Below are 24,557 nucleotides of genomic sequence, written 5' to 3' on the forward strand. Positions count from 1 at the left end.
GATACAGCAATGGACAAAATGTATAAACAGCTTGCCCTCAGAGTCCTGCCATCCTACCTGAATCATTGTCATGTAAGAGAGGCTGGATCTCTGGCCTCAAGGACCTAATATGGGCAGACAAAACAAATGAAATATATGAAATAAGAAGAAAGAACTACAGCGTGAGCGCTGCTCACATTGGAGGAGTTTGAAGGAGGGCTTGGAGCAACTAGGAAGGGTCAATGGAGGTGAGATTTGAGACAGGTCTTAAATGATTGAGCTTGATTCAGACCTTTGCGACTTAAAAGTGTGATCTAAACATCATCACCATGTGAGAGCTTGTTAGCATTGCAGAATCTAGGGCCCAGTCCAGACATGGGATATCAAAATCTGCGCTTTTGAGGGAGCAAAAGAACCCTCGGATTTCTATGGACATTAAAAGTTTAGGTGGCACTGCAGGTTTCCGGTAAGGCTGGCAATGTTGTGAGCTGGGTTGTTGGGAAATCGAGACTAGATTGGAGCCTACCATTAGGTTAGAAATAGTGAAGGGCTGGACTTGGGGAACTAGGAGTAAGGAAAATGCAATTGTACATTTTATCATCATTAAACACAAACAGAAACCATAGAGAAAGTAGTAAGTTTATCACCAGTCAGAGGGAGCTGCGTCTGAATTCCCAGCTGTACCACTTCTTAATTGCGTGACATTTCGGTCAAATTATTTAACCTGGTTGAGCCTTTTTCTTCATCTGTAAAATGAGGGGAAATCAATAAGACTCCAGAAGGCCCTTGTACAGGTTCAGTAAGGTATTAATAACACATAGAAAGCACTTAGCAGTCCCTGGCACAATGAAAATAACATCCATTAATAATAACGATATTGATAAGAATTATATACTATTCTCTGAAAAAGATTTAAAAGGAAGAAGAGAAACTATCTTTTACCACTAGAGGCCCCCCACCGTGTGGTGCGTAGAGACCCATAACAAATTTCAAGGTAAGGAACTTCATCTTCATTTTAAACTGGCACTCGACTATTACTTTTTTAAAAAGTAATTAACCCCTTAATTGTTCCCAAAGGTGCCTTCATAATGAAATTCCTGTTACTATTATTACCAGTGTTACTGTCGCTACTGTTAGAGTACTCTCAAAAGAGCCTGTCTCCCTCTCCTGGAGTGGAACTTAAAATGGGGCGGAGGCAGGGAGTTACCAAAACCACTGCAGTGTATGCTGAATTCAATAACCTGTACTGCTAACGATCCAATCTCATTTCCCAAGCCTCTACTATCCTCATTAATTTTTCTGCCGATATACCATCTGTTTTCCAATTTCCCTCTGCCTTACACGTGCAGAACTTGTGGTAGAGAGAAGCCCTAGTTTGGCCGTTCTGCAAGGGATAGCCCAAGAGGTAGGGGGAACCTTAAGTTGAAGTCACCTGAAGCATGTTTGGGGTCAGGGAACTCGGAAAGCAAGAGTGTGGCCACAGATCTGCCCAGAGGCGCGGCCCCCAGCTGAGGAGATCAGATGGAGGGAAAAAGCGGGGGTCCACCGACTCCGCGGCTATCTGTAATCCTACCCTTGGCCAGGCCGGGGAGCCAAGAAAGACTTCCAACACTCCCCAAGTTTCAGCTCAAGTCGTCTCCGAGGCTGCGTGTGCCCCAGCCTCGCACGCCTCCCTGCAACGTGGCCGCATCTGGGGCGCCCTCATACCCTCAGGGTTTCCCAAACTCTTCCATTCTCTTCCCAGGCCCAGCCGTGTCCCAGGTCTCCGGGTCCCCGTGTTCTCCTCTCCGCGTGCCGGGAGAGTCTCCAGCTTCTCAGACTCCAGCAACCCCAGCCAAACCTCTTCGCTGCCTGGAGCCTTGGCTCCCGCGACACCGCCCGGCTGCGGGGCGGGGGCAGGGCCAACGGCGGAACCGCCCCCAACCGCCTCCCAGGCCAGGCGAGCAGGCGGGTGGCTGGGGAGCCTCCACCTCCTCTTCCTAAAGCGGCGAGGCGCAGAGGAGCGGCATCACTCGAGCCCAGGTCCCAGCCACCACCACTCACAGCGCTCGGCGTTCAGGAAGAGGAGCAGCAGCGGAGGCGGCTGCTTCAGCGGCGGGCGGGCGCCAGAAAGGTAGACTGAGTCCCAGGGAGCTGCGCCGCTAACAGCCCACCTCCTAGCCCCGGGCTACGCGCCGCCAGCCCAGTAACCCCACTTTTGTGTGTCCTCCCAGGCCCCGATCGAAAAGCCTGGGAGGGCCGCCGAACTACCCCCGGAGGAGGAGCCAGTCCGAACCCAAGGCGCCACCGCCGCAGAAGCGGAGCGAGGCAGCATTCGCCTCCATGGCCCACTCGCCGGTGGCTGTCCAAGTGCCTGGGATGCAGGTGAGGAAGCGCAGGCCGCCCCCGCCGCCCACGTGACTGCTTGGGAGCCCGGTGCGCCCTCGGTGCTGGGCACCGGCGACAAGGGACGGCCCCAGGGCTCCCCTGAGGGCAGGGCCGGCCACTATGGCCAGGTGACCTGGGAGTAGGGCTCGAGGTGTTTCCTGGTGTGTAGGCTAGGTAGTGCTCTTCGCTGGGAAGGCGAGGCGGGACTGGAGCGCGCAACTAGGTGGAGATTGAGGGCGGTTGGGGGTATAAAAATAGGCCAGAGCCACAGACACCTGCGCCTGCTGAGCTTGGCACGGTTGGGGATGGGGGGGCGGAACTTAACCTGGGAGAGATGGAAGTGCCTTGGAATTTGTGGGGTATAACGCGAGTAGTGAGTGCCCTACACCCCCACCCCAAACACACACTCGAGTTGGGGCGGGGCAACACCAGGGGTGGCGGCGGCGGCGGCTTGAATTGGGCTCTTCCTGTGTGCGTAGGGCTAAGAGAGAGGTGACCTCTTTCTCCCTTTCGGTAGTGCTGCTTAAGGGCAAAGTTGTAGCTTGCTCCCCGACCTAGCCCAGCCCATAGTGTGGCGTGAGAAATGCTGGTTCTGTTCAGAGTCACTGAGGTGATGACTTCTCAGCCCCCTCCGTGCCTTTCCCACAAGATGACTGTTACATGTGGTTAAAGGAAGCTTTTTGTCTTGGACAAGGGACTACTGCATGGGACCCAACTTGTTACTCGAAGTCTACCCAGCCCAACCCCCTCCCATTATATTTTCATTTTATTAAAGATAAGCTATGTCAGAAAACTTTTTATGCTGTTATGTTTTTAAATCGGTGCATTTTAGGCTATCTGCTAAGTGTTATCCGAATTTACTAACTTTTTAAAGCATTCATGTTCTATTTTTTTTTCCTTTGCTAGATGGCCTAAACAACCCATTTAGGGGCTAAAACCACTGAAGCCTCAGTCTTTCATGATCTAAAATGTGAAAACAAACTTTTTTGAAGTTCAAAAATAAAATGTTTAGTAGTAAATAGCTTATATTTCTAGTAGAAATCAAAGAGCTGTAGACTGGGGCCTCAATTTACTTATTGATACATGGAGTTCTTTTTTTTTTTTTTTCAGTGTTCTCATTTTATGAATGGCCACAAAAGTGATTTTTAAATTCTTTCCCAAAATGGGATTTATTTGTGCACCTAGAACTCCTGGTGTGTCCTAAACACCAGACATTTCAGCTGCATTTAGGGCAAGTCTGGGTTGAGTCTCAGGAAGTTAGTGTATATTAAATAAAGAGAGAGAGAGAAAGGGAAATAGGAAATAGTAGGGCTTAAAAAAAAAAAAGATTAATCCACTCAAGCCTTGCAAAATGCCTTAAACTTTCTTCCTCTCAGGCGGCCTCCCCTCTCCTTCCCTCCCTCTTTTCCCCACGCACCCTGCCCCACACCCCATTCATTCAGTTCTGCCTTTGAGTGTATCAAGGGAATTCATAGTTCACAATACTAAGTACAGTTTTGCTGTTTGATCTGGGAAAAAGTGACATTTTCTCACCGTGCTTTTCTTTCCATTCTGTGGAGCGTAAAATGATGCACATGTGAAGTTTGTCTCTGAGGGTCTCCATGCTTCTCGCTCCATTGTGTGCGCGAGCCTGCGTGTGTGCGTCAGCAGAGTGAGTGCCTCCAGTTCATCAAGTTTGTGATTCTGGGGAACTCTGTGTGCTGACGGGAAAATGGTTTCTGATCTTTATTTTATTTGTCTTGACCTTATTGAATTTATATGGTTTAGGAACTGCTTGCTGTTCAGTATTTCTGATTGCTCCCTGCTTTTAATTATCTGAGTTGCCTATCTCTTGAATTTTTAAATCTTAATTAATGTGGATTCGAATGTGAATCACATACTTTAAATTACAAATTCTGCCTTTCACTCTGTGCCCTCTGAGTTATGATTACTTTGTCCCACCTAATTTGAGTAGGGCAAACATCTCAACGTTAGCAAAGAAGAGAGGAATCTTTTTTTTTTTTTTGGTCATTCTCTTCATCTTAATGAAATGGTAAATTCTTAACTTCTTATTTCCATTTTATTTCTAATGTAGTTCTTAAGCACTTTGTGCAGCACACAGTTTTTTCCATAGTTGAAAATGTACAATACCTTAATAATAAATTTGATAGCATGCAGTGTGACTCTTGAACCTGGACTATTTTTATTATTGTTATGTAGCAAAATATTGCAGATGAGATGCAGAAATCTATCGTGAGCTTGTAAAATTCTCCTAGAGTTTTATGAAGGCGTTAGGAGCAACTTTTAGACCTTTAGAAAACTTGAGTTAGCCATGTGTTCTTGAAATTACTGTATAGTGTTTCCACAAATCAGGGTGAGGTAGCCGACCAGCCTATAACTTTTTAACAGTTTATTTTAGAGAATTATGAAGATTGATGGGAAAAATGATTTTTCCAGAAATACAAACAAAATTACTTTATCCACAATTATTTTCTCCCTCTGAGGAGAGACGTGAAGTGGAAGCCCAGCTACCTGTTCTATCACTTAAGATTTCCAGCATTCCTGACTTTCAAACAAAGAAATTGCTGTTGCCACTAGTTTAAAATAGAAAAGAAACTTGGAGTGAAGAAAGAAAACCCAGGATTTCGTCCAGTTCAAACTCTTCCTTATGAATTAGTTATTCAAACTCATATTGTTGATATTTCTTAATATTGTGGTAATGAACATTTTTTGCCATGTTACACCAAATGTTGAGGGTATGAAGTTTTTTGTACTTAATTTGTGCTTACTTCTTCAGTGTGTAACTAGAGGAATTTTCCATACCAGTAGCTGAACTCTTGAAAATATTTAAAGTACAACTTAAAAAAAAAACCAATAAACCTGTTTCTTTCCACTCAAATATTTACTCTTTAATGATTCAAACCCTGTTTTCTTTGAAGTTTTCAGTTATAAATCATACTTAAGTTTAAGATATTTCCCCTTAGAACCTACAATAGTATTTTTGAGGACAAGTTTTCATTTAGAATATTGTTGATTGTTAAATCTTTCGTAAGATATAGGTGGAAGAATAAAGTTAAATGTTGAGTTAGAGTACTAAATGTTATGCTTTATGCTGTGCCTCTTGTTAAAGAACTTTTAAAGCTTCTGCTAAAGAACTTTAAAATTAGCCTTCATGTATCTTTAAATATGACCAAGGTGGTACAGTTTAAATCTAGTTGTCATTTGAGATGAGAAGTAGAAATGAAGTTTAACGATTAATGATCAATTTATTGAAGACTTTTATCTAAGTGGTGGGAAACACTGCCCGACATTGGTGAACATAATCACTGGGTTCTGGGAAGCATACTGACGTATATTACATGTTCCACCCTTAAAGATCTTAAAATCTTGTTGAGTTGTTAAAACTAGCACATGAAATATCAAATAATGCAAAATCTGTGAACTCACTGTAAGTATAATAGAAGTTTCTCACTGGAAGTGTTGAAGGCTTCCAGAAAGTAAGCTGACCCTAAAGTCTTGTTAGGATGCACACTGGGCAGGGCATTTCCAAGCAAGGAAAAATCCCCAGCAGAGGTAGACAGACTAGGATTTTTTGACTTTACAATGGTACTCACACAACCATTCTGTTTTTCGCTTTCCATACAGTATTCAGTAAATAACATGAGATAGTCAACACTTTGTTATAAATAGGCTTTGCATTAGATGATTTTGCTTAACTGTAGGCTACTGTAAATGTTGTGAACACATTTAAGGTAGGCTAAGCTATGATGTTCGGTAGGTTAGGTGTACTGTATTAAATGCCTTTTCAACTTACAATATTTTCAACTTATGATAGGTTTATTGGGACATAACCACATTTTAAGTCAAGGAGCATATGTATACAATATAGATAAGGAAAGGTGCACTGCATTTGTGAGTGCACGCACACACACACACAATCTTTGAGAACAGGATAAAGTCATTTGGGCTGTCATAGAGAATTCCTCTAGAAAAATGATACATGATAAGGTCGGAAAACTGGATTGAGTACAGATCATGATTGTCCTTAAATGCCAGGGAAGGATTTTGGCCTTTGAACTAGCCATTAAACATTTCTGAGTAAGGGAGACTCAATGTACCAAGTTATATATCGAAAGAGAAATCTCAAAATTGGATGAATGAATCAACTGGAGGATTGATAGGGGAAGGCAGTTTGATCTACAGAGGCTATTTCTTCTTTTTTAATTTTTTTTTTTTGAGACACGGTCTCACTCTGTCACCCAGACTGTAGTGCAGTGGCGCGATCACAGCTGACTGCAGCCGCCACTTCCTGGGTTCAAGCAATCCACCCATCTCAGCCTCCAGAGCAGCTAGAACTACAGGTGCATGCCACCATGCCTGGCTAATTTTTATGGTTTTTTTTTTTTTTTTTTTTTTTTTTTTTTGTGGAGACAATGTTTAGTGGTTGTCCAGGCTGGTTTCCAACTCCTGGACTCAAGCAATCCATCCACATTGGCCTTCCGAAGTGCTAGGATTACAGGCGTGAGCTACTGCACCTGGCTACAGAGGCTATTTCAATGGGTCAATCATAGTTATACAGATGCAATGGGCCTTCCATGGACAGGTTCCCTTCCATATGTTTAGTACTATGAAGAAAAAATTAATTACCAGGCTTAATAATTAGCTAGTTTCAGAAGGAAAAGTTAAAGACTGTGGTGTTTAATAGGAGGGAACTGGGAGACTTATGATACATCTGAAAGAAATTGGAATGTAGTGGGGAAGAGCCAGATCTGGTAGGAAGTTAAGGATTTCTGTTCTAGACTTGTGAATTTTGTGGTAACAATGGGATGACAAAGTACATATGTCCAATAAGTAGTTGAAGATGTAGAACTGAAGCTTTGGTCATTCATCAGATATTTACTGAGCATCTACTCTATGCCGGGCACTTCACTTGAAAATGAAGGACTAGAGACATCAAGGAGGGAGAGGTTCATAATGCCAGAAAGAATATGTGGAAGTGAGGGCCCTCATGAGACAGGAAAAGTAAGGTTGTAAGAAAAGTAAGGGTTGTAAGAAAAGTAAGGGTGTAAGAAAAGTAAGGGTGGCTTTAAGATGTATGAAAGGATGAGAACATGTGTCAAGTTAGAGAGAGAGTTAACTGGGGTGGGGGATGGGGGGATTCTTTACTTAACAGTCATCCGGAAACCTACATTGGAGAAAGAATTCAGGTTGGTACCAGAGTCCAGTATGTGGAGTTCTTACCTCCCTTACACCTCCCTAAGGGGATAATCAGATTTGCAATTTGAGGTTGAAAGCATTACTTTGCATTGGTGAACCCGAATTATTGTCCTTGTTATTGAGTAGTTAATGCAGAGGTGTTGAATATGCTAATGATAATGGCAGAAGACCAGCTGGAACAAAATAATCAAAGACTGTTAGCTGAAAGAAGGCGGGGGTAGTTAGAACTTTTGACACTAGGGGAGTAGGGACTGTAGGGAGAATAAACAGGAATTGGGTATGATAGGACATGTGCCTTCAACAGTAATCAGAGTTTAGAAATGGCACTTGAGTACAAAGGTCCATCATCATGTACTTCTTTTGCTTGAGTCACAGCAAATGAGAGAATATAATTTAGCTGGTACTTAGGAACAATTGAACATTGTGATATTGTATTTTTTATTCTGCTTTTCATATTCAGTGACCTTGAGCAAATCATCTACAAAATGGGGAATAATAAAAGCTGCATTTCCTTTGCCTCAATGAGAGGTTATTAGGATGAATTAACTATCATCTGTGGAGTTGAAGCTCCTTTGTAAAAAGTGTTATGATGTATGGGGGGCAGTTCATCCTGCAAAACAATGCTTGGCTAATCACATGAAAACACTGCCATTATCTCATCTCTCTCCTGCTTGATAACCCACATTTTTCTTTTGAAACCCAATCACCACCCCACACCACCCCAATGAGACACAAAGCCCTCTGCTCAGCTTTCCATACTTTCTGTTATATGGCTCCTCTCTGTAGATCTATACTTAGTTCCCACTACATCCCAACAAGAAATCCCTTTAATTCTACCATGCCAGTCACAGTTCAATAACCAGTGATTGGCCAAATTCTACCTGATTTTCAAGGTCCTCCATCTTAGCTTCTTCATGAACTCTCTCTGAATGTCCCAGGCTATAGAAATCTCTTCTATTTCCAAGCACCTATTCTGTCTATTGTCAGTAGTAGACAGTCTTGTCCTTAATGTATATACTGCCTTAGATTTTCTCTAATTATATATGTTATATTTGCCTCCCAAATGAGGTTGTACATTTCTTGAAGGCGGGGACCATGTATTTCACTTTTCTTTATACCATTAGGTGTGAATTATATGTAAAATCTTGGCTAATCACTATACTGTACAGTGGACTTTTCTAACTGTTTAAAATTCTGTTTCTTTAAAAATATTGTACAACACCTGAGCTCTGTACACCTTAAAGACTAATTTATATGTGTACAATGTAGACTCTATACTTATTTAAATGATTTTCATGTATTATGTATAATATGTCTAGCAAAACATTCTTGTAACTAATCATCTGTCCACACACACTGAAGCTTTCATTCTCTTGTCTTCCACAGACTTTGAGAGAAAAATGAGCTTCATTGCTTTCTTGGTAACCATGGCTGATTTCAGGCAAATTTGTTTCTCCCCTCATCTCTTCTCCTTTTCTCCTTCCTTCTACTTGTACTTTCCCATGACTCTTCAGGATCCTCTCACTGGTGATTTGGACCTATCTACCTCTTGTTTCTTCCCTCTTCCCTCCCACTCCCCAAAAAACAAACATAAATAAAAAACTGTTTTACTTCCTGTCTGAACTGTCACATTAGAAAGAATCTGATAATTTCACTCACACTAAGATATTTTTGATTAATGGCTCAGTGCTTTACTTCTCCATGGATATTCACATTTTACAGAGAATTATGCCTTAAGAAATGGAAATCTAATAGTAGAATTTCAGACAGCTTGATAGCAGTTTTTGACTAAGTTCTGTGTTCTGAAAGAGTGGTGGTTTTACTGTTTTTTTTTTTGTTGTTGCTAGAAAAATGGTGTTAGGCGAACAAAAAATAATAGTATTATTAGCTATAGTACAACAAACTCCTTTTCATTCCTTGTAATTAAGACTCGAAGAATTTCCACCACAGGTACATGTAAAACAATGTCTCTGAAGGAGTGGCAGAATGTAACTCATTTTAAAAAAATCAATTAAATACACAGAACTAAAATTTTGACCCCTTCTTTTTTTCCTTTATTTTAGTTGACATGTAATAATTATACATATCTATGGGATACAGAGTAATATTTTTTTTTGAGGCAGGGTGTCACTCTGTCACCCAGGCTGGAGTGCAGTGGCACAATCACAGTTTACTGCAGCCTCAACCTCCCAGGCTCAGGTGATCCTCCCACCTCATCCTCCTGAGTAGCTGGGACTACAGGTTGTCGCCACCATGCCTGGCTAATTTTTGTATTTTTTTGTAAATTTGGGGTCTCACCATGTTGCCTAGGCTGGTCTTGAACCCCTGGGCCCAAGCGATCCACCATGCTTGGTCTCCCAAAGTGCTGGATTACAGGCATGAGCCATTGTGCCCAACCGAGAGTAATATTTCAATATACGTATATGATGTGTAATGATCAAATCAGGGTAATTAACATATCTATCACCTCAAACATTTATCATTTTTTTGTGTTGTGAACATTCCAAATCCTCCCTTCTAGCTTTCTGAAAATATACAATAAATTATGGTTAACCATATTCACCCTACAGTACTGCAGAATAGAATTTACTCCTATCTAGCTGTTAATTTTGTGTTAGTTCACCAATCTGTCCACATCTTCCCCTCCTGCTTCCCTTCTCAGCCTTTAATACTCACAATTCTACTATCTATTTTCTCATATGAGTGAGAACATGCAGTATTTGTCTTTCTGTGCCTGGCTTAATATAATGTCCTCCAGTTCCGTCCATGTTGCTGTGAATAACAGGATCTCATCCCTTTTTACAGCGGAATAGTACTGTCTTGTGTATACATACCACATTTTCTTTATCCGTTCTTAACCCTATCTTCTGTGCATTTCTCACTTGGTCATTCGCCATTTCAGACTAAAGTGTTAGATGGCAGGAACCACATCTTTGAATTAATGTTTGTAGAAATCAAATATTTATTGAAGATATTAACTAATTTCTCTCAATACTCCTATAACATAGAGTGATTCTGTAGGAAAATGCCTTCAAATTTGGATTTAAACATAAAACTAAGGGCACATTGACAGCCAACTCTACCCACTATCCCCTTTGTTGTCCCTCCCTAAAACCACATATGACTTAGGAAAATCACCTGACGCGAACATTCAGAGAAACCAGAAAACCTATATATGGAACATATCCTGTCCTCCATTCCTGCCTGCCTCTCCCCACCACCCCTCACTAGCTTATACCTTGCTGGGGATAGAGCTACAGGATGCATCTAAAAACTCCCCCTCAGGCTTTTCTGGACTTGTTCCAGCCTTCCCCTGACAGCAGCCTGCTGGCCTTTCTTTTCCTCCATTTATCATAGCATCGTGGATGAGAATGATTTGTGTCTCAAAATATCAGGTTAACCATTGGTATGTCTTAGCTTTGGATAGTCTGGCAAAATTAGAACAAAACTGTGGTTCATACTTCCTGGGCCCCAGAGTAAACAAAATTGTAGATTGCTTAGATGAAAGAGTTGAAAATAGTCTAATTATCTTTTTTATATGTTCACTTTCTCTTTTTTGGTCAAGCATCTTAAAAAATGTGCCATTGAGGAAATCGAAGTCATTGTGTTTTTGCATTTTCCCCATGAAAAATGTTTACAGAAAAAGTTTTCAGCCTTTCTTTGTGATCCTTGTAACAGAGATTGTGTGTTGTCAGCAGTGTTTTAAATTTTTCCCTCTCCTTCTATTACCTCTTAAAGAAAAAGTGGGGAAAAGAAATCTGTACAAGTACAACCCTATTAACTTAAAATACAAAGGACTGAAATGCGTTGAGTTCAATTCAACCATCAATGGGGTTTTTTTCAATTTGTTTATTATGGAACAAGAGGGTGTCTAGCCAAAGAATTAATGGTTGCTTTGAATTATGGAAAAAGCTTCCCAGTATCAACTTAATGAAGTTTTACTGAATTTGAAATCCACACCACACTAGATGTGTTAGGAAATTTCTAAGCATGCTAGTGAATTACTCTACCAGGTTTCAATAGTGCCTGGTAACACAATCCTAGGAGTGAATTTTTGGCAGGTGGAGGAAATACTTCAAGAACATCTAGAAGCATCCAGGTTTTTCTTTGAAAATGCATTTTTGAGTTGCTCTGTTAGTCCCTTTTTAACCCTTCTTCCCACCCCCAGCTTTCCACTAAACCATTTGCTTTGGGACAAATCAATTTACAGTATATTATATTAAGCTAGGTTTGACTGCTTGATGCACTATAGTATAAATAACAGAGCAGTGGGTGGTGGGGGTGGGATGGGCAATATAGATAATCAGGTGGAGCATAAGCTGTTATTAATGCAAGACAATTTAGGGGAGCTGAGCCAATAGAAACCATAAAGTCAGAATTTCTTCCCAAAGCCTCTGCCTCATCATTATTGCTGCCCACTAGAGCTGGGAAAGTTTCTAAACTCCCTGATCTCAATTTCCTCCCGCCTGCCTTAACTTTTAGCAGAAGCACAAAAGAAACCAATCAGCAAAGCATGCACACATACTACTAAGTATGGTGACAGAAAGTAGAACTTTGACCTGTTGTGGTTAAAGAGACTAAAGTCAATGTATCTGACAGCCTCAGGGAAATATGCATATTTCAAATTTATGCTTTTTAAGTGCTACTGACCCCATGGGAAGAACACTTGGCAAACTCATTAATTAGGATCCTGTTTGAGTTTCTAGTTTTAGTTCAAATCCTTTGTTTGAACTTAGTGGTGAGCTTTCTTATGTGCTTGTCAGTAAATGGTAATACATTGGACTTTACCAGCTTGGACAGTGGTGACCCAGGTTTTATGTTTTTACACACACAATCTACATGGTTTGATTTAAGCCAGAAAATTATTAGCAGCAAAGTTTGGAAGGCCTGCTTTGGGTAGGACAGAGTGCTTGCTGTCTATCTTTGAAATACAAAAAATATTAGAGAGTCCTTGAGCTCAAGAAGTTTATACTCTAACCAGAGTGACTAGACACCTACACATTTAGAAATCTAACAATGCAGAACAGTAGTAATGAATCCCAAATGAGATAGAATCTGATGTAGAAGCATCCATCCCAAGGAAGACTGGAGTAAGAAAGGAAACTATCATTTATAGAATACCTTTCTGCTAGGCATTCGTGTTTTGCTACTCCACTACATTGCTTCTTGGCAGGATGGCCTTCAATAGACTTTTAAAAGAGAGTAGGAGGCAAGCAGGAAAAAAGGCCCAAGGGGACACACACAGGCTCCTTGTATAAGAGAGATTTGGTGTAGGTACCTATTGGTATGAATTGTGTTAGGGCTAGACTGTAAAGGGCCTTGAATGCCAGAATGAGACATTTATTCTTTTTTTTTTTTTTTTGAGACGGAGTCTCGCTCTGTCGCCCAGGCTGGAGTGCAGTGGCGCGATCTCGGCTCACTGCAAGCTCCGCCTCCCGGGTTCAGGCGATTCTCCTGCCTCAGCCTCCCGAGTAGCTGGGACTACAGGCACCTGCCACTACGCCCAGCTAACTTTTTGTATTTTTAGTAGAGACGGGGTTTCACCGTGGTCTCGATCTCCTGACCTCGTGGTCCGCCCGCCTCGGCCTCCCAAAGTGCTGGGATTACAGGCGTGAGCCACCGCGCCCGGCCAGGAGACATTTATTCTTTACTCAGTCCATAACAAGGAGGTTTGGGTTTTTATTTTTTATTTTTTTAGCAATATAGTGAAATGATGAAATAACGTTGTTTGTTTTGGAAGATTGCATTAGGCTGTTGGAAACCTAACAGGCTAGGCTGGAGATAAGGGAAGGCTTAATTGATAAGGGTTTAATCTAGGGCAGTGATGGTTAAACTGGAGCATGCATGGGAAGCACCTGGGGGGCTTGTGAAAACACAGACTACTAAACCTTAGTCCCAGAGTTTCTGATTGAATAGATCTGAGGTGAAGCCGGTGAATTTGCATTTCTCATGAGTTCTCAGCTGCTCCGCCAATTTGGGGAGCACTTTGAGCACCACTCAAGGATGACTTTAACAGACATTGGCGACCCCTTAAATATGAGAAGAAAGGAAACATGATGAGAGAGTAGAGTCAGAGATAAGGCTGAGTTTGGAAGAAAATTGGTACATTTTGGGGAATGTTGAATTTGAAGTGCTGGTCACATATCCAAGCAGAGGCAATCAGTAACACGTTTGTTGAAGAGAGGAGCTGGAGACTGGCGAATCTTATGTGAAGATAGTAGAGGAAATTGTGAGAGATGAAAACAACAAGATTTCCAGTTATCTTTCCAAGAAGCTGAACTCAATTTTGTGTTAAGTTCTGCAGCTTCCAAAATCTCATGGTCACCCATGACTTCTGTTTTCCTTAATCGAGGCAGGTTTGCGACTTAGCAAACACCCATCCTCATCATTATATAGTTATCATTGGCCCATGTGTGCTGTTAAGTAACCTACTTCAGTTTTTATTGATTGATTTAATTTTATTATTGTTATTTTTTTAATAATAAATTTTACAATAATTTTATTGTTTATTTTGTTATATTTATTTTTATTGTTTTGGTCTGGATAAGCCCCTTAGATGACAAATTCTTACAAATAGAACCTTTCTGTGGAATTATGTTACCATGCTCAGTATGGTTAGGTGTTTACTGTAGTAAACAGCTCATTAATGCTTTTATCTTCAAATGCAGACCCTTATTAAGAACATGAAATCTGTTTATGCTTATAGTTGCTAAAATGCAACTTGGCTAAAGTGATATAAATGGCAGTATCTTAAATGCCAGTAAGTGGCAATATTTCCCCCACAGGTAGAGATTTTTAGACCTATTATTATGTCCCCCCCTCAAAAAAAAACAAACAAACCAGACTTAATAGCTCTGACTGCATACACACACACACACTCATTCACAGTCCTGACGTTTCAAAGCCAATTTGTATTTATATATGTAAATTCCTGGAAGGGAGAGGAAGTTACTTCTGAATCATTAAAGAAATATCAAACCACTTCCTAAATGGCCTTTCTGCTCTCTGAAATATTCTCTATACCTGTCAGATTCATATATTATCGTTTGCCAACAGGTACCCAGTAGGAAAGCTCTGAGTTTAGTTCAAACAAAGGATTAGAACTGAAAATAAGAGAAGCAAGTAGGGCAACACCAAACAATGTGAGCAAACTTGATTTACCTACCTCATTCACCAACTTTGGACCTAAATCACTTTTCAATTTCTAAAATGAACACACAACCAACAAAAACGAATCCATCCTTCAGAATCAAAGATTTGCCACCAATGAGGATGTGCAAAAGCATGTGAAGAAATATTCTCTTAAAAAATTTTGGCTGGGCTCCGTGGCTCATGCCTGTAATCCCAGCACTTTGGGAGGCCAAGGTGGATGGATCACTTGAGGTCAGGAGCTCGAGACCAGTCTGGCCAACATGGTGAAACCCTGTCTCTACTCAAAATACAAAAATTAGCTGGGTGTTGTGGTGCACGCCTATAATCCCAGCTGCTCATGAGGCTGAGGGAGGAGAATCACTTGAACCTGGGAGGCGGAGGTTTCAGTGAGCTGAGATCACACCATTGCACTCCAGTCTGGGCGACAGGGTGAGATGCTATCTCAAAATAATAATAATAATTTAAGCCGTATTTAATTATCACTAGAATCCCTAAGCGACTTGCTTCCTCTTCAGGGAGTTAAATTTATTTGGATGTAAGAATGCTGATATGTTTACCTTATACCTTACACTTCATTGTGAAGATTTGCTGGGGAAAATGATAGATAGATAAATGGATAGATGAATGAATGTATATATGCACCCTCAATGTGTATTGCACATGAGGTATATTTTACATTTGAAAATACTTTTAATCTGTCTTGTAAAAATAAGGCTTGACATTTGCCTATAGAGTTTTTAATAAACTATACTAATAGTAGATACAACTATTTTTTAAAAGTAGAAAAATGCATTGTCAAAATAAAAATGAGTAACAGGATGGTCACTATGTTCAAGGAGCAGAAAAATATCATTTGAAAATGTCATTTAAGAAGGTCAGTGAATTAAGAGAAATCAATGTAATTTATGTAAAAAATATGTATTCAGTAAAAATTGTGGTGTCCATGGACTTGCTAAATATTTTTATTATATGAAAATGTATGGAAAATATGTAGAATTCTTTACCTCATTTAAAACCTCATTTACTGGAAGGTAAAAACCTGTGAGTATGTACCTATGTCTAAATATATAATAGTATTGTCAGGATTTTACACATGACGCACTTTTATTGTAACACATGTTGCACGTTTATTGTGGCTAGTTCTTTCTACCTTTGATATTTAAATTCTTAGTATTCCTGAAGAAACTGAACTCACAACAGTCTGTAACATACAGAGTACAGACAATGGGAAATGGCTTTTAATGAAATTCAATACCAATATTAAGCAGTTTTAGCGAATTAGGATTGAATTGAACATTATCTAGGATTATATTTATCAAGATTTTCAATTCTTTGCTTAATTTTTCCTGTAGAATAATTTTACAGAAAATCATTGCATTAAAGGAACTGCTTTTGATATGTATTAATTTGTTTACCTGTTAGTAAAATCAGAGATATGTGGGCAGTAAACGAGTGACTTCTACTTCACAGAAACTTGTCATCATTGTCTAAGCTCTTATTTTGAAGCTCAAGTTGTTATAAGTACTTAACACTATAGATTCTAAGGGATAGAGAATGGAAGGGACCAGGCATTGAATTCTGTTTCTGTGACAAACAAAGTCTTGTAACCGGAGAGCTGCTTTTTTTTTTTTTTTTTAACTATTTATCTCTTCATGAAAAATGGTGACTGTCACTGAAAGATCTTTTTTACTCTGTCACAGGCTTCTCAAAGGGCACACAAAATGAAAACGTGGGATTCAACTAGTTAAATAATGAATCAATTTCGAGGTTTTAGCATAGGTGACACCTCCATGGTCGTCTTTTTGGACTGTGATTTCTGGTAATAGCAAGTGAAAAAAAACTATTACCGCTGTTGCTATGGATCTTCTATCTGCTGAGGTTCAGGCATCGTTTTTGGAGGCTGCGATGTAAACCCTGCTTAGGGAAGGTAGAATTTCATAATAACAGAGGATTACTGCTGCCTCATGAGCAAACAGAAAATGTAGGTGAGGGAAAAGGTGTTGGACTCTGGAAGAACAGAAAAACAGTATTTCCAAGGAAGGGGAAATCCTTTGCTTTAAAGATTGAGAATTCTTTCTGTATTTTTTTAGAATGGGAAATTTCTCTACTTTCTGCAGAGAGGAGAAAAAGCTAACAGAAAAGGAAATTGGGGAGGTAATAGTCATTTGTTTTTTCTTGTTGCGTGTGAGTTTTGTGATAAAAGTGACATTTACATAATTAATTTGCTATGGCAAGAAAATGTCTAAAGAGTCTTTTTCGTTGGTAGAAAGCTTGTGAAAGATCGGGGAAAAGATCTAACATAATGGGAATGGTGATTACAGCTGCTTTTCTATTTAAGATGTGCAATTTTGGTAGCATGTGTATTGGGCCAATACATTGTTTCTAGACACTTGGAGTCATTTTGGGTGGCCTTTTTTTCCCTTGGTAGCCAAAATAAATATTTTTTATTAATAAAGAAAGATGCCAGAATATCTATCACTTGATTTTACTTGGCTAATTTGAACTGCTATTTTGTGGGGAGCGGGGGGCTAAAGAGGAGGCTCACTTTAAAATGACTGGACTTAATATCATTGTTATTTTTCCAGTAGGTTCTGGCATTAAATGTCTCCCTTGGGGAATGATTAAAACAGTTCTGTGGAGCATTTCAAGGCTGAGTAGCATCTCATATATACTCTAAAATAAGTTTGCCTAATGACTTTTTAGCACCACTTGATTTATGTTTTGGCTAAGAGTTCTAAATAGTAGTAGTCCAATTACTTTTTTCTGGGAATATTTACAGACACTACATACTGTATTGTTTACATTATTGACTTTTAACTTTACAGTAGTTTAAAAGGTATAAATGTCTTTATGCTTAAAACAAACAAACAAACAAACAAACAAAAAAACACTGTTTTCTGCCACTGTTTTCTCTATCCTGTTCCAGGATAGAGACAGTTCTCTCCCTTTGTCCACCCACATGCCTGGGTTCTGGGTCAATCTGTATAACTAGACGTATCTTAATATGATTACTCTGGGGTGTATTTTTGATGGTAGTGCATCATGAAATTACAATATAGGTGTTATCTTGGTTGAAAGATAAAGTACATTTTAGATATTTTTAAAAAATTTCTTTAACTGAAAAGATTATCTGTTAATTGTGAAAGAATACTCTTATTTAATATGGCCAAGTGGTTCCAGAGCTTGATACTTTATTTTTCTTTTCCTGATAGGACACTAAATCATTTCCTCCTAACTACTAGAATGAATAAAGAATGTAGTGTATACTGTTCCACTATACTGTGAAATTGCCTGTGTGCCTTTCTGCAAATGTAAAGTAAAGAGATTGCATAGGTAATCCTTAAGCTCTAAAACTGAGTTTTGGAGATTCTACTCAGGAGTTGGGACTAGGTTATTATTTGTAAAAGACAGCGTACACGCAACATTTTATATATTGAAGGGATCAGGTACTCATTCCAGGCAAATTTTGAATTTGATGTAAATAATTTTTAACTGAAGCAATGAATGTGTAATTATGCTTTTACTGTGTGCATTTAATTTTCTGCTAAGAGGTAGTAAGGCTATAATGTTTGGCTTATGCTTTGGACAAAAGGAAAGTTCTTTGAAATTTTGAATTTTTAGGTTCTCCCTGGCAAATATTTTGATTCCTTGTATTTTTGGAAAATAATAATCATCTACCATCTTCCAGTAGTGCTTTTGGAGCTTTTTTAATTGAATGCAGCCTTTCTCAATCAGAATTCCTCATCTGAACCATAAAACAGAAAATGATTTTGAGTTACTGTCTTCTCAATTCTCTCAAGAAGGACATATAAGGAAGCCCAATTCTAGATGCACCGGAGAGCAGTTAATTTTTTCATATAAGGATTCCTTAGGGTAGCAGTGGTCAAACTACATCTAAGGGCCAAATACTGTCTGTAACCTAGTCATGTGAGGCCTGCAAGCTAAAAATATTTTTTACATTTTAAAAGAGTTATTTAAAAAAGATGTGACAGAGACTCAGAGACTGTAAAGTGTACCTGACCCACAAAGCCTGAAATATTTAGCATCCAGCCTTTACAAGAAAGGTTTGCCGATCCCTGCCTTGGGGCATTAAGCCCGACTGAGAATTGCTGATGTAAAGAAAGGAAGCATTTTATAGTACTTTCACTGAGGTTGTGGATATAGTATGACAATAGAAAAGATTTTCACTTTACTAAAGTAACTGACTTGCCTATTGGTTCCATTATTGTGATGCTTAATTCAAGAAAAGCCCTCAGATCAGAGTAAATAGGCAGATATGTTTCTGTTTGCTTTTTAGAGATACACTTTAACCGTGGAATTACATAGAATGTTGTATTGGTAATGACAATGAATGATAAATTACATTTATATGTTTGTGTGCAGATACATTTTAGTATTTTTCTCGGTTTCTAGATAAAGAAAATAAAAATGGGAGCATTTTATAAAGTAATATAAGGGAGGACAGGGGAGAGGCTTAATTGCTTTTATCAGTATTTAAAATTAGATGGCCACATCTATTAGAGAAGGAAAGTGAATAGGGAGTGTTAAGTGTCAGATATAATCACATTTGTTTCCTCCTTGTACTGAGTAAGTGTCTTCACCCTACAATTAACATCTCAGGTAGCTTGTCTGAAGTAAGGAGAATAATACTTAATCAAAAATGCATTAAAATTATTAGATCATAGCATATGAAATAATCAGGCTTTACCAATGCCACTTGACTACTTGATTTAGTGGGGGAGGTACCATCCACCATAAAACACGTATTGGTATGTCACAATTGTCAAAGGAATGAAAATGACCATCAGGCATTATTTGTAATTTGCTGCTGATTTCCTTTATCTCCATATCCAGTTAATCATGAAGTTCTATCAGTATTTTTTTTCCTGCAAAATATCAGACATCATCTCTTCTTTTGTCACACTATTCTTTTGTCATTAAGTAGACTCAAGGCTGCGTGTACACATGATGCAGTTACTTAAAACACAACCTTTATTTTTTCACTCATCTGCTGAAAGCTTTCAGCGGCTCCCTACTAGCCTGACCAGAAATTCCGAGGAAAGATGAGTCAAGCCAGGCTTGCTGAGGTGGTCAGGAAAGGCTGTACTAGATAGCTGAGCTGGCTTTCAGACTGGGTGTAAATAAGGGAAAGAAAGAGGAGAAATGAAATTAGCCAAGGCAAGAAATAACAAAGGGAATTCTAAGGTTGCGTTTTCCAAAATGTTTTATAAGTCCTTTTGGGGTAGGCAGTGAGGATTTGTTTGATGAATAGTACTTTCTCCCTGGTTAGGGTTGTAAAATGATAGGGTACAAATGAACTCAAGTTGTAAATTACTGATCTTTTAGGGTAGACACTGTTCCAATCATTTTAATTACTTAGAATTGCTCATCAAGCAATTTAAGAACTAATTAAGAAACTTTGTCATTTATCTCCATCCTGAGGTTACTTATTTGTGATTACTCTCCCCACTCCACCCCCAGCTAGAAATCACTCAGTATAAAATTTTAAAAAAAAGCCAAGTATTTCATAAGGGTCACTTCCAGTTCTAAAATCTTACTGCTTTTTTAAGTTCCTAAACAGACTATATAGCATTTTTTTTTTTAAGGAAAAAGATCAACTTTTGTACCTGTATTCAGATTTAGTACTGGATGTTGATTATCCCAATTGGAGAATTACAGTTTTGTTAAATTGATTTCTAAATAGACAAGGACTATAAATATCAACTAATATAATGCTTTGTATTTATATTAGCAAAAATTAACTTAGTCATATCTGTGTTGGGAACATGGAAATAGCTTTATGTTTGAAATGATATTTGTTAAAAGATTCAACTCATTAGTAGATATCTCATAATTTCAGTAGCATTTTCTCCTCTATTTGAACATTTAATTTGCGCTTTGGTAATTTCAGCAATGTCAGCACAGATCAATGGGTGTAAAAACGGGTGAATTTGTACCTCTAGAGATAGGGATTAACATATTTACAAGTGCTATTGACAATGGGGACAATGGGGTAGGATGGAGATAGGTTTCAGAAATCTTAGTTCAAGAATATTTGGGGACCTTCAAGAGGAGATTAACTCACAACAAAAAGTAGAAGAGTCTTCTAAACTGAAAGTATTTGGGAAAGTGAAAATATGACAATATTTAGTGCTTTTTCCCCAAAATGAGTGGTATTCCCTATGCAAAGGAAAGGGAATAGCAATAATAAAATTGTCACTGAGATTGCTGAAATCTCAGCCCTGTATTGTTAATGTAAGCTACTTTCTCATATATATTAACTGTATCGTGGTGTACAGTATGGAGCTTTTATGCTCATTTGTAATAGTTCTTCTTAGGTTAGGTTTTCAGGTACAACTATTTCACACACATACTTACCATTTTACTTGGTTTTTAAGTGTATTGTTATTTATTAATGCACTGTTCCAAATCTTTTAAAGAATTAGATAGAGTAATAAAAACTAACAATAAGCATTTGTTTAGCCTTGCACACATATACACACACATAAACACAGACTTTGATGATATTTTTCACTTTGGGAAAATGAAAAGGTGATTACTGAAAAATTAGAGACCATTCTTTTGTTCAATAACCTCCTCTCTTTTTGCCAAGATTAAAATCATTTGCTATTGATGCCATCATGCCATCAGTATCATTTTCTTTTGATCATAAAATGTTAAAGCCAGCAGGACCCAAGAGATAATTTTCCCTAGTCCTACGATTCCATTGGGTAACTCTTAATAAATACTATTTGATTAAATTCATTCAGAATATATATTTGATTAAGGAGGAAAATGTTTGAGGGAAATTATTCTGCAGCCACTTTCTCATTAAGAATGAAAAGGTAAGTCTATGTAAAATTCCACTTTTTCAATCAGTGTTAATTTTCTAAAAGAACTCATGGTGTTAATAATTTAGTGCTGTGCTTACAAGCTTCAAACCTATTGATTTTAATTGGAGTTCCACATCTAGAAGAAAGATAGGCAGTGAGCAAATCAATTTTGTTTTAATCCAATGCATTTTAATAAGTGTGCTAAAGATTCACCATAACATTACCCATGATAGTTCGATATTTGCTATAAGGGGCTGCTGCCTTAAATTCTAACCGAAGGCATTTATTTCTGAAAGTACTAGAATGACATCCTTTTATTTTCCCTCTAATATGGATAGCATAAAATGAGGCTCTCAGCATCTGTCACTTCAAAGTGCCCTGTGTGGGTTTGATTAAATAATGGCCTGAATAAATTAGGATACCTGTTTTATCATTCATATATTAACAGAGTCTTTGTCTTTCTTTCATTGTATGGCCTTTTCCCCCTTTCCAAATGAATATTTTATAGTTAGGGCTTGTTATCAATCCCAGGCCATATTTATGTAACCTCCTGTTTAGTCAGTAATAATCTCTGTAATTTTAACATTAATGCTCCTGGTTAAACCTGACGCCTGGTTGAATTGTGTATTTCTATATGTATTTAGCACAATGAAATTAAAAGAAATTTACAGCAGAGTGGTATGCAAACTGTGGCTCTTCAAGGCCTCTAATCTTTGCATTAGAGTATGAAATCATCCTGGATGCTCCAGGACGTACAGTAGACATGTGGTTCTGGTTAATAGTGATTGTAGATGTGCTTCTAGAATCAGATTTATATATACCACTGATATGCATCCTTGTGTATGTGGCTGCTACCAACTCTTCTTTGAGTATAGCTCCATATTCTTTCGAGAATTGCTGTTTTGCAACACAAATAACTGTCTCCAGTTGAAGGAAAAAAATCTCAAAGTTGTGACTTCGCAAAGTTTTTATTATGTTAATCACATGAAAATAGGGATTGACTTAAAATTTCATACCTATGTTAACATCCGTCAGTTTACTGAATATAGTCTCCCTTTCACCAAAAGTCAGAAGTCAAGTTGCAAATGAAAAGATAATCACATGCCAAAGATTTCATTTTAGGAGGGACCCCAGGTAAATACCCTGCAAACATCCAACGGCCATGGTGTATAAAGGGCCCTACTGGATACTGTGAGGATAGCTGGCACTGAGTAAGGCAGAGCCCTATCCTTAATAAGCCTGCTATTGAAAATAGAAAGTCATGGCAATGAAAGAGAATGCAAACATAGTAAAATGTGTGCTCTAATGGAGGCACAAGTAAAGTCCTGTGGGAGGGCAGAAGATGAAGCGATGGATTGGTTAATCAGGTTCCCCTAGGGGGATGATAAGGCTTGTTTTGTTTTTAATTAAAGATGCTGCGATTTTCAGAGATGGAGAAGGAGAGCAAGGTATTGTAGACTGAGAAAATGGCATGAGTCAAAGGCTCAAAAATTTAAAAATAGAGTCATTTCCTAATGGATCACTGTATTTAAGTTTGTATGTCTAAGGTATTACCTACTGAAGCATTGGGCTTGAAATATGTTAAGATATCCCTGGAATTTTCCCTTTGGAAACTTAGTTTCACTGGATGTTCAAATTCTCTCTCTCTCTCTCTCTCTCTCTCTCTCGATCTATATATATACATATATATATATATAGAGAGAGAGATCTATATATATATCTATATATATACAGAGAAACGTATATAGATCTACATATAGATCTATATAACGTCTATCTATATAGAGAAACATATATATATATATGTTACTTTCTGAGTACTACTTTATGTTCTGAGTGAATTTACTTCACAACTAGGAGAGAAAGACAAATAGAACTTTAGGTCCTGTATGAGCTGAACTTATTAGGTCCTTATTTAGGTCCTGTATGAGCTGTATGAACCCCTTGACTTCCTCCGGGATAGTCACGTGTATATAATGGGACATGGCCAGTGTGAAGGATGAGAAATCAGTCTGGACAATGACTCATTCTGCTGCTCTTTATCTATTCTTGGTGTCTAGGCCCACTTCATTACAGTGTTAGAGTGTTGGGGCTTGAATACGGTCTACTGGTGATTTTGAATTTCTTACTGGAACAATGGCGTGGTATATAATTTTCATTTGAGCTATTGTGTGCTGTTATAGGCTTGGCCACATGACCAGTACCAATGAATCCATTACCTTGTTTCAAAACTAGGGTTGGTGATTGCTAGTGATGAAGGAAGGGGAACAAAGGGACTTGGCTTCTAATACTTCACAGATTCACACAGCTTCAGAGCAGTAAGGGATTTAAAGATTGAATACACCTCTCTCCCTCATACAGATGGTGAAATCGACATTAAGTCACTGATTTCTTGTAATTTTCAAGATAAGCAAAATTAAGTCAATTTTTTCCTGACCTCTCTGCTCTCTTTACCTCTGTAGTACTTATGAGAAACCAGACCTCCTTTTTCCTTTGGAATGACTGTAAGGTCAGAGAGGAATTAGCTAAATGATGCAATGGAATTTGCATCCAGCATTTATTGTGATGATAGCCTTGACTTTCGGTTTATTGAGAGAAGAATGTGATTGTTTGCAGGATGTTTCCTTCCCTTTACCCATGGATATAATTAAAGGTTTAAGGGAACTTCAGATCCCAGAGAGTTAGTAAAAAACAAAAAACACAAAATTAGTTATTTCTTTTCACTTAAAAGGGCTTATATCCAAAGATGATTTACCTGGTTGAACAAAATAATCTGACGTTTCTACTTTTAATTAAAATAACAGGAATGTGAAGACCTCCATATTTGTGAAATGGAGCTAATGAAAGTGCTGCCTATTATGACTTTGGTTCTTGCTTGAGGATTTTTAGGATAAGGAAAGTTATTAAATTTATTCTCGTTCTTTCAATATTTCATTTTTCTTTGGAAAAATGTGATATGTAGTTAAGTGACAATAGAATCAAAAAAATGTCTCATTCTTCTTTACTCCATTGTAAAATGAACTGTCTTAC

General features: G+C 38.5%; 1 protein-coding gene across 1 annotated transcript in view; it reads left to right on the forward strand.

Moving 5' to 3' along the window:
- Positions 1–1,609: 1,609 nt before the first annotated feature.
- The window catches only part of STK26 (serine/threonine kinase 26), a 52,746-nt gene continuing 29,798 nt past the window's right edge, over positions 1,610–24,557 (forward strand). Inside the window, exons 1-2 of the mRNA XM_004064868.5 lie at positions 1,610–2,092; positions 2,193–2,343. Coding sequence (XP_004064916.1) covers positions 2,302–2,343 — 42 coding nt within the window. The 5' untranslated portion in view covers positions 1,610–2,092; positions 2,193–2,301. The remainder of the gene's footprint in view (positions 2,093–2,192; positions 2,344–24,557) is intronic.

This window comes from Gorilla gorilla, chromosome X (assembly GCF_029281585.2).
Source record: "Gorilla gorilla gorilla isolate KB3781 chromosome X, NHGRI_mGorGor1-v2.1_pri, whole genome shotgun sequence".
Lineage (NCBI taxonomy): Eukaryota > Metazoa > Chordata > Mammalia > Primates > Hominidae > Gorilla > Gorilla gorilla.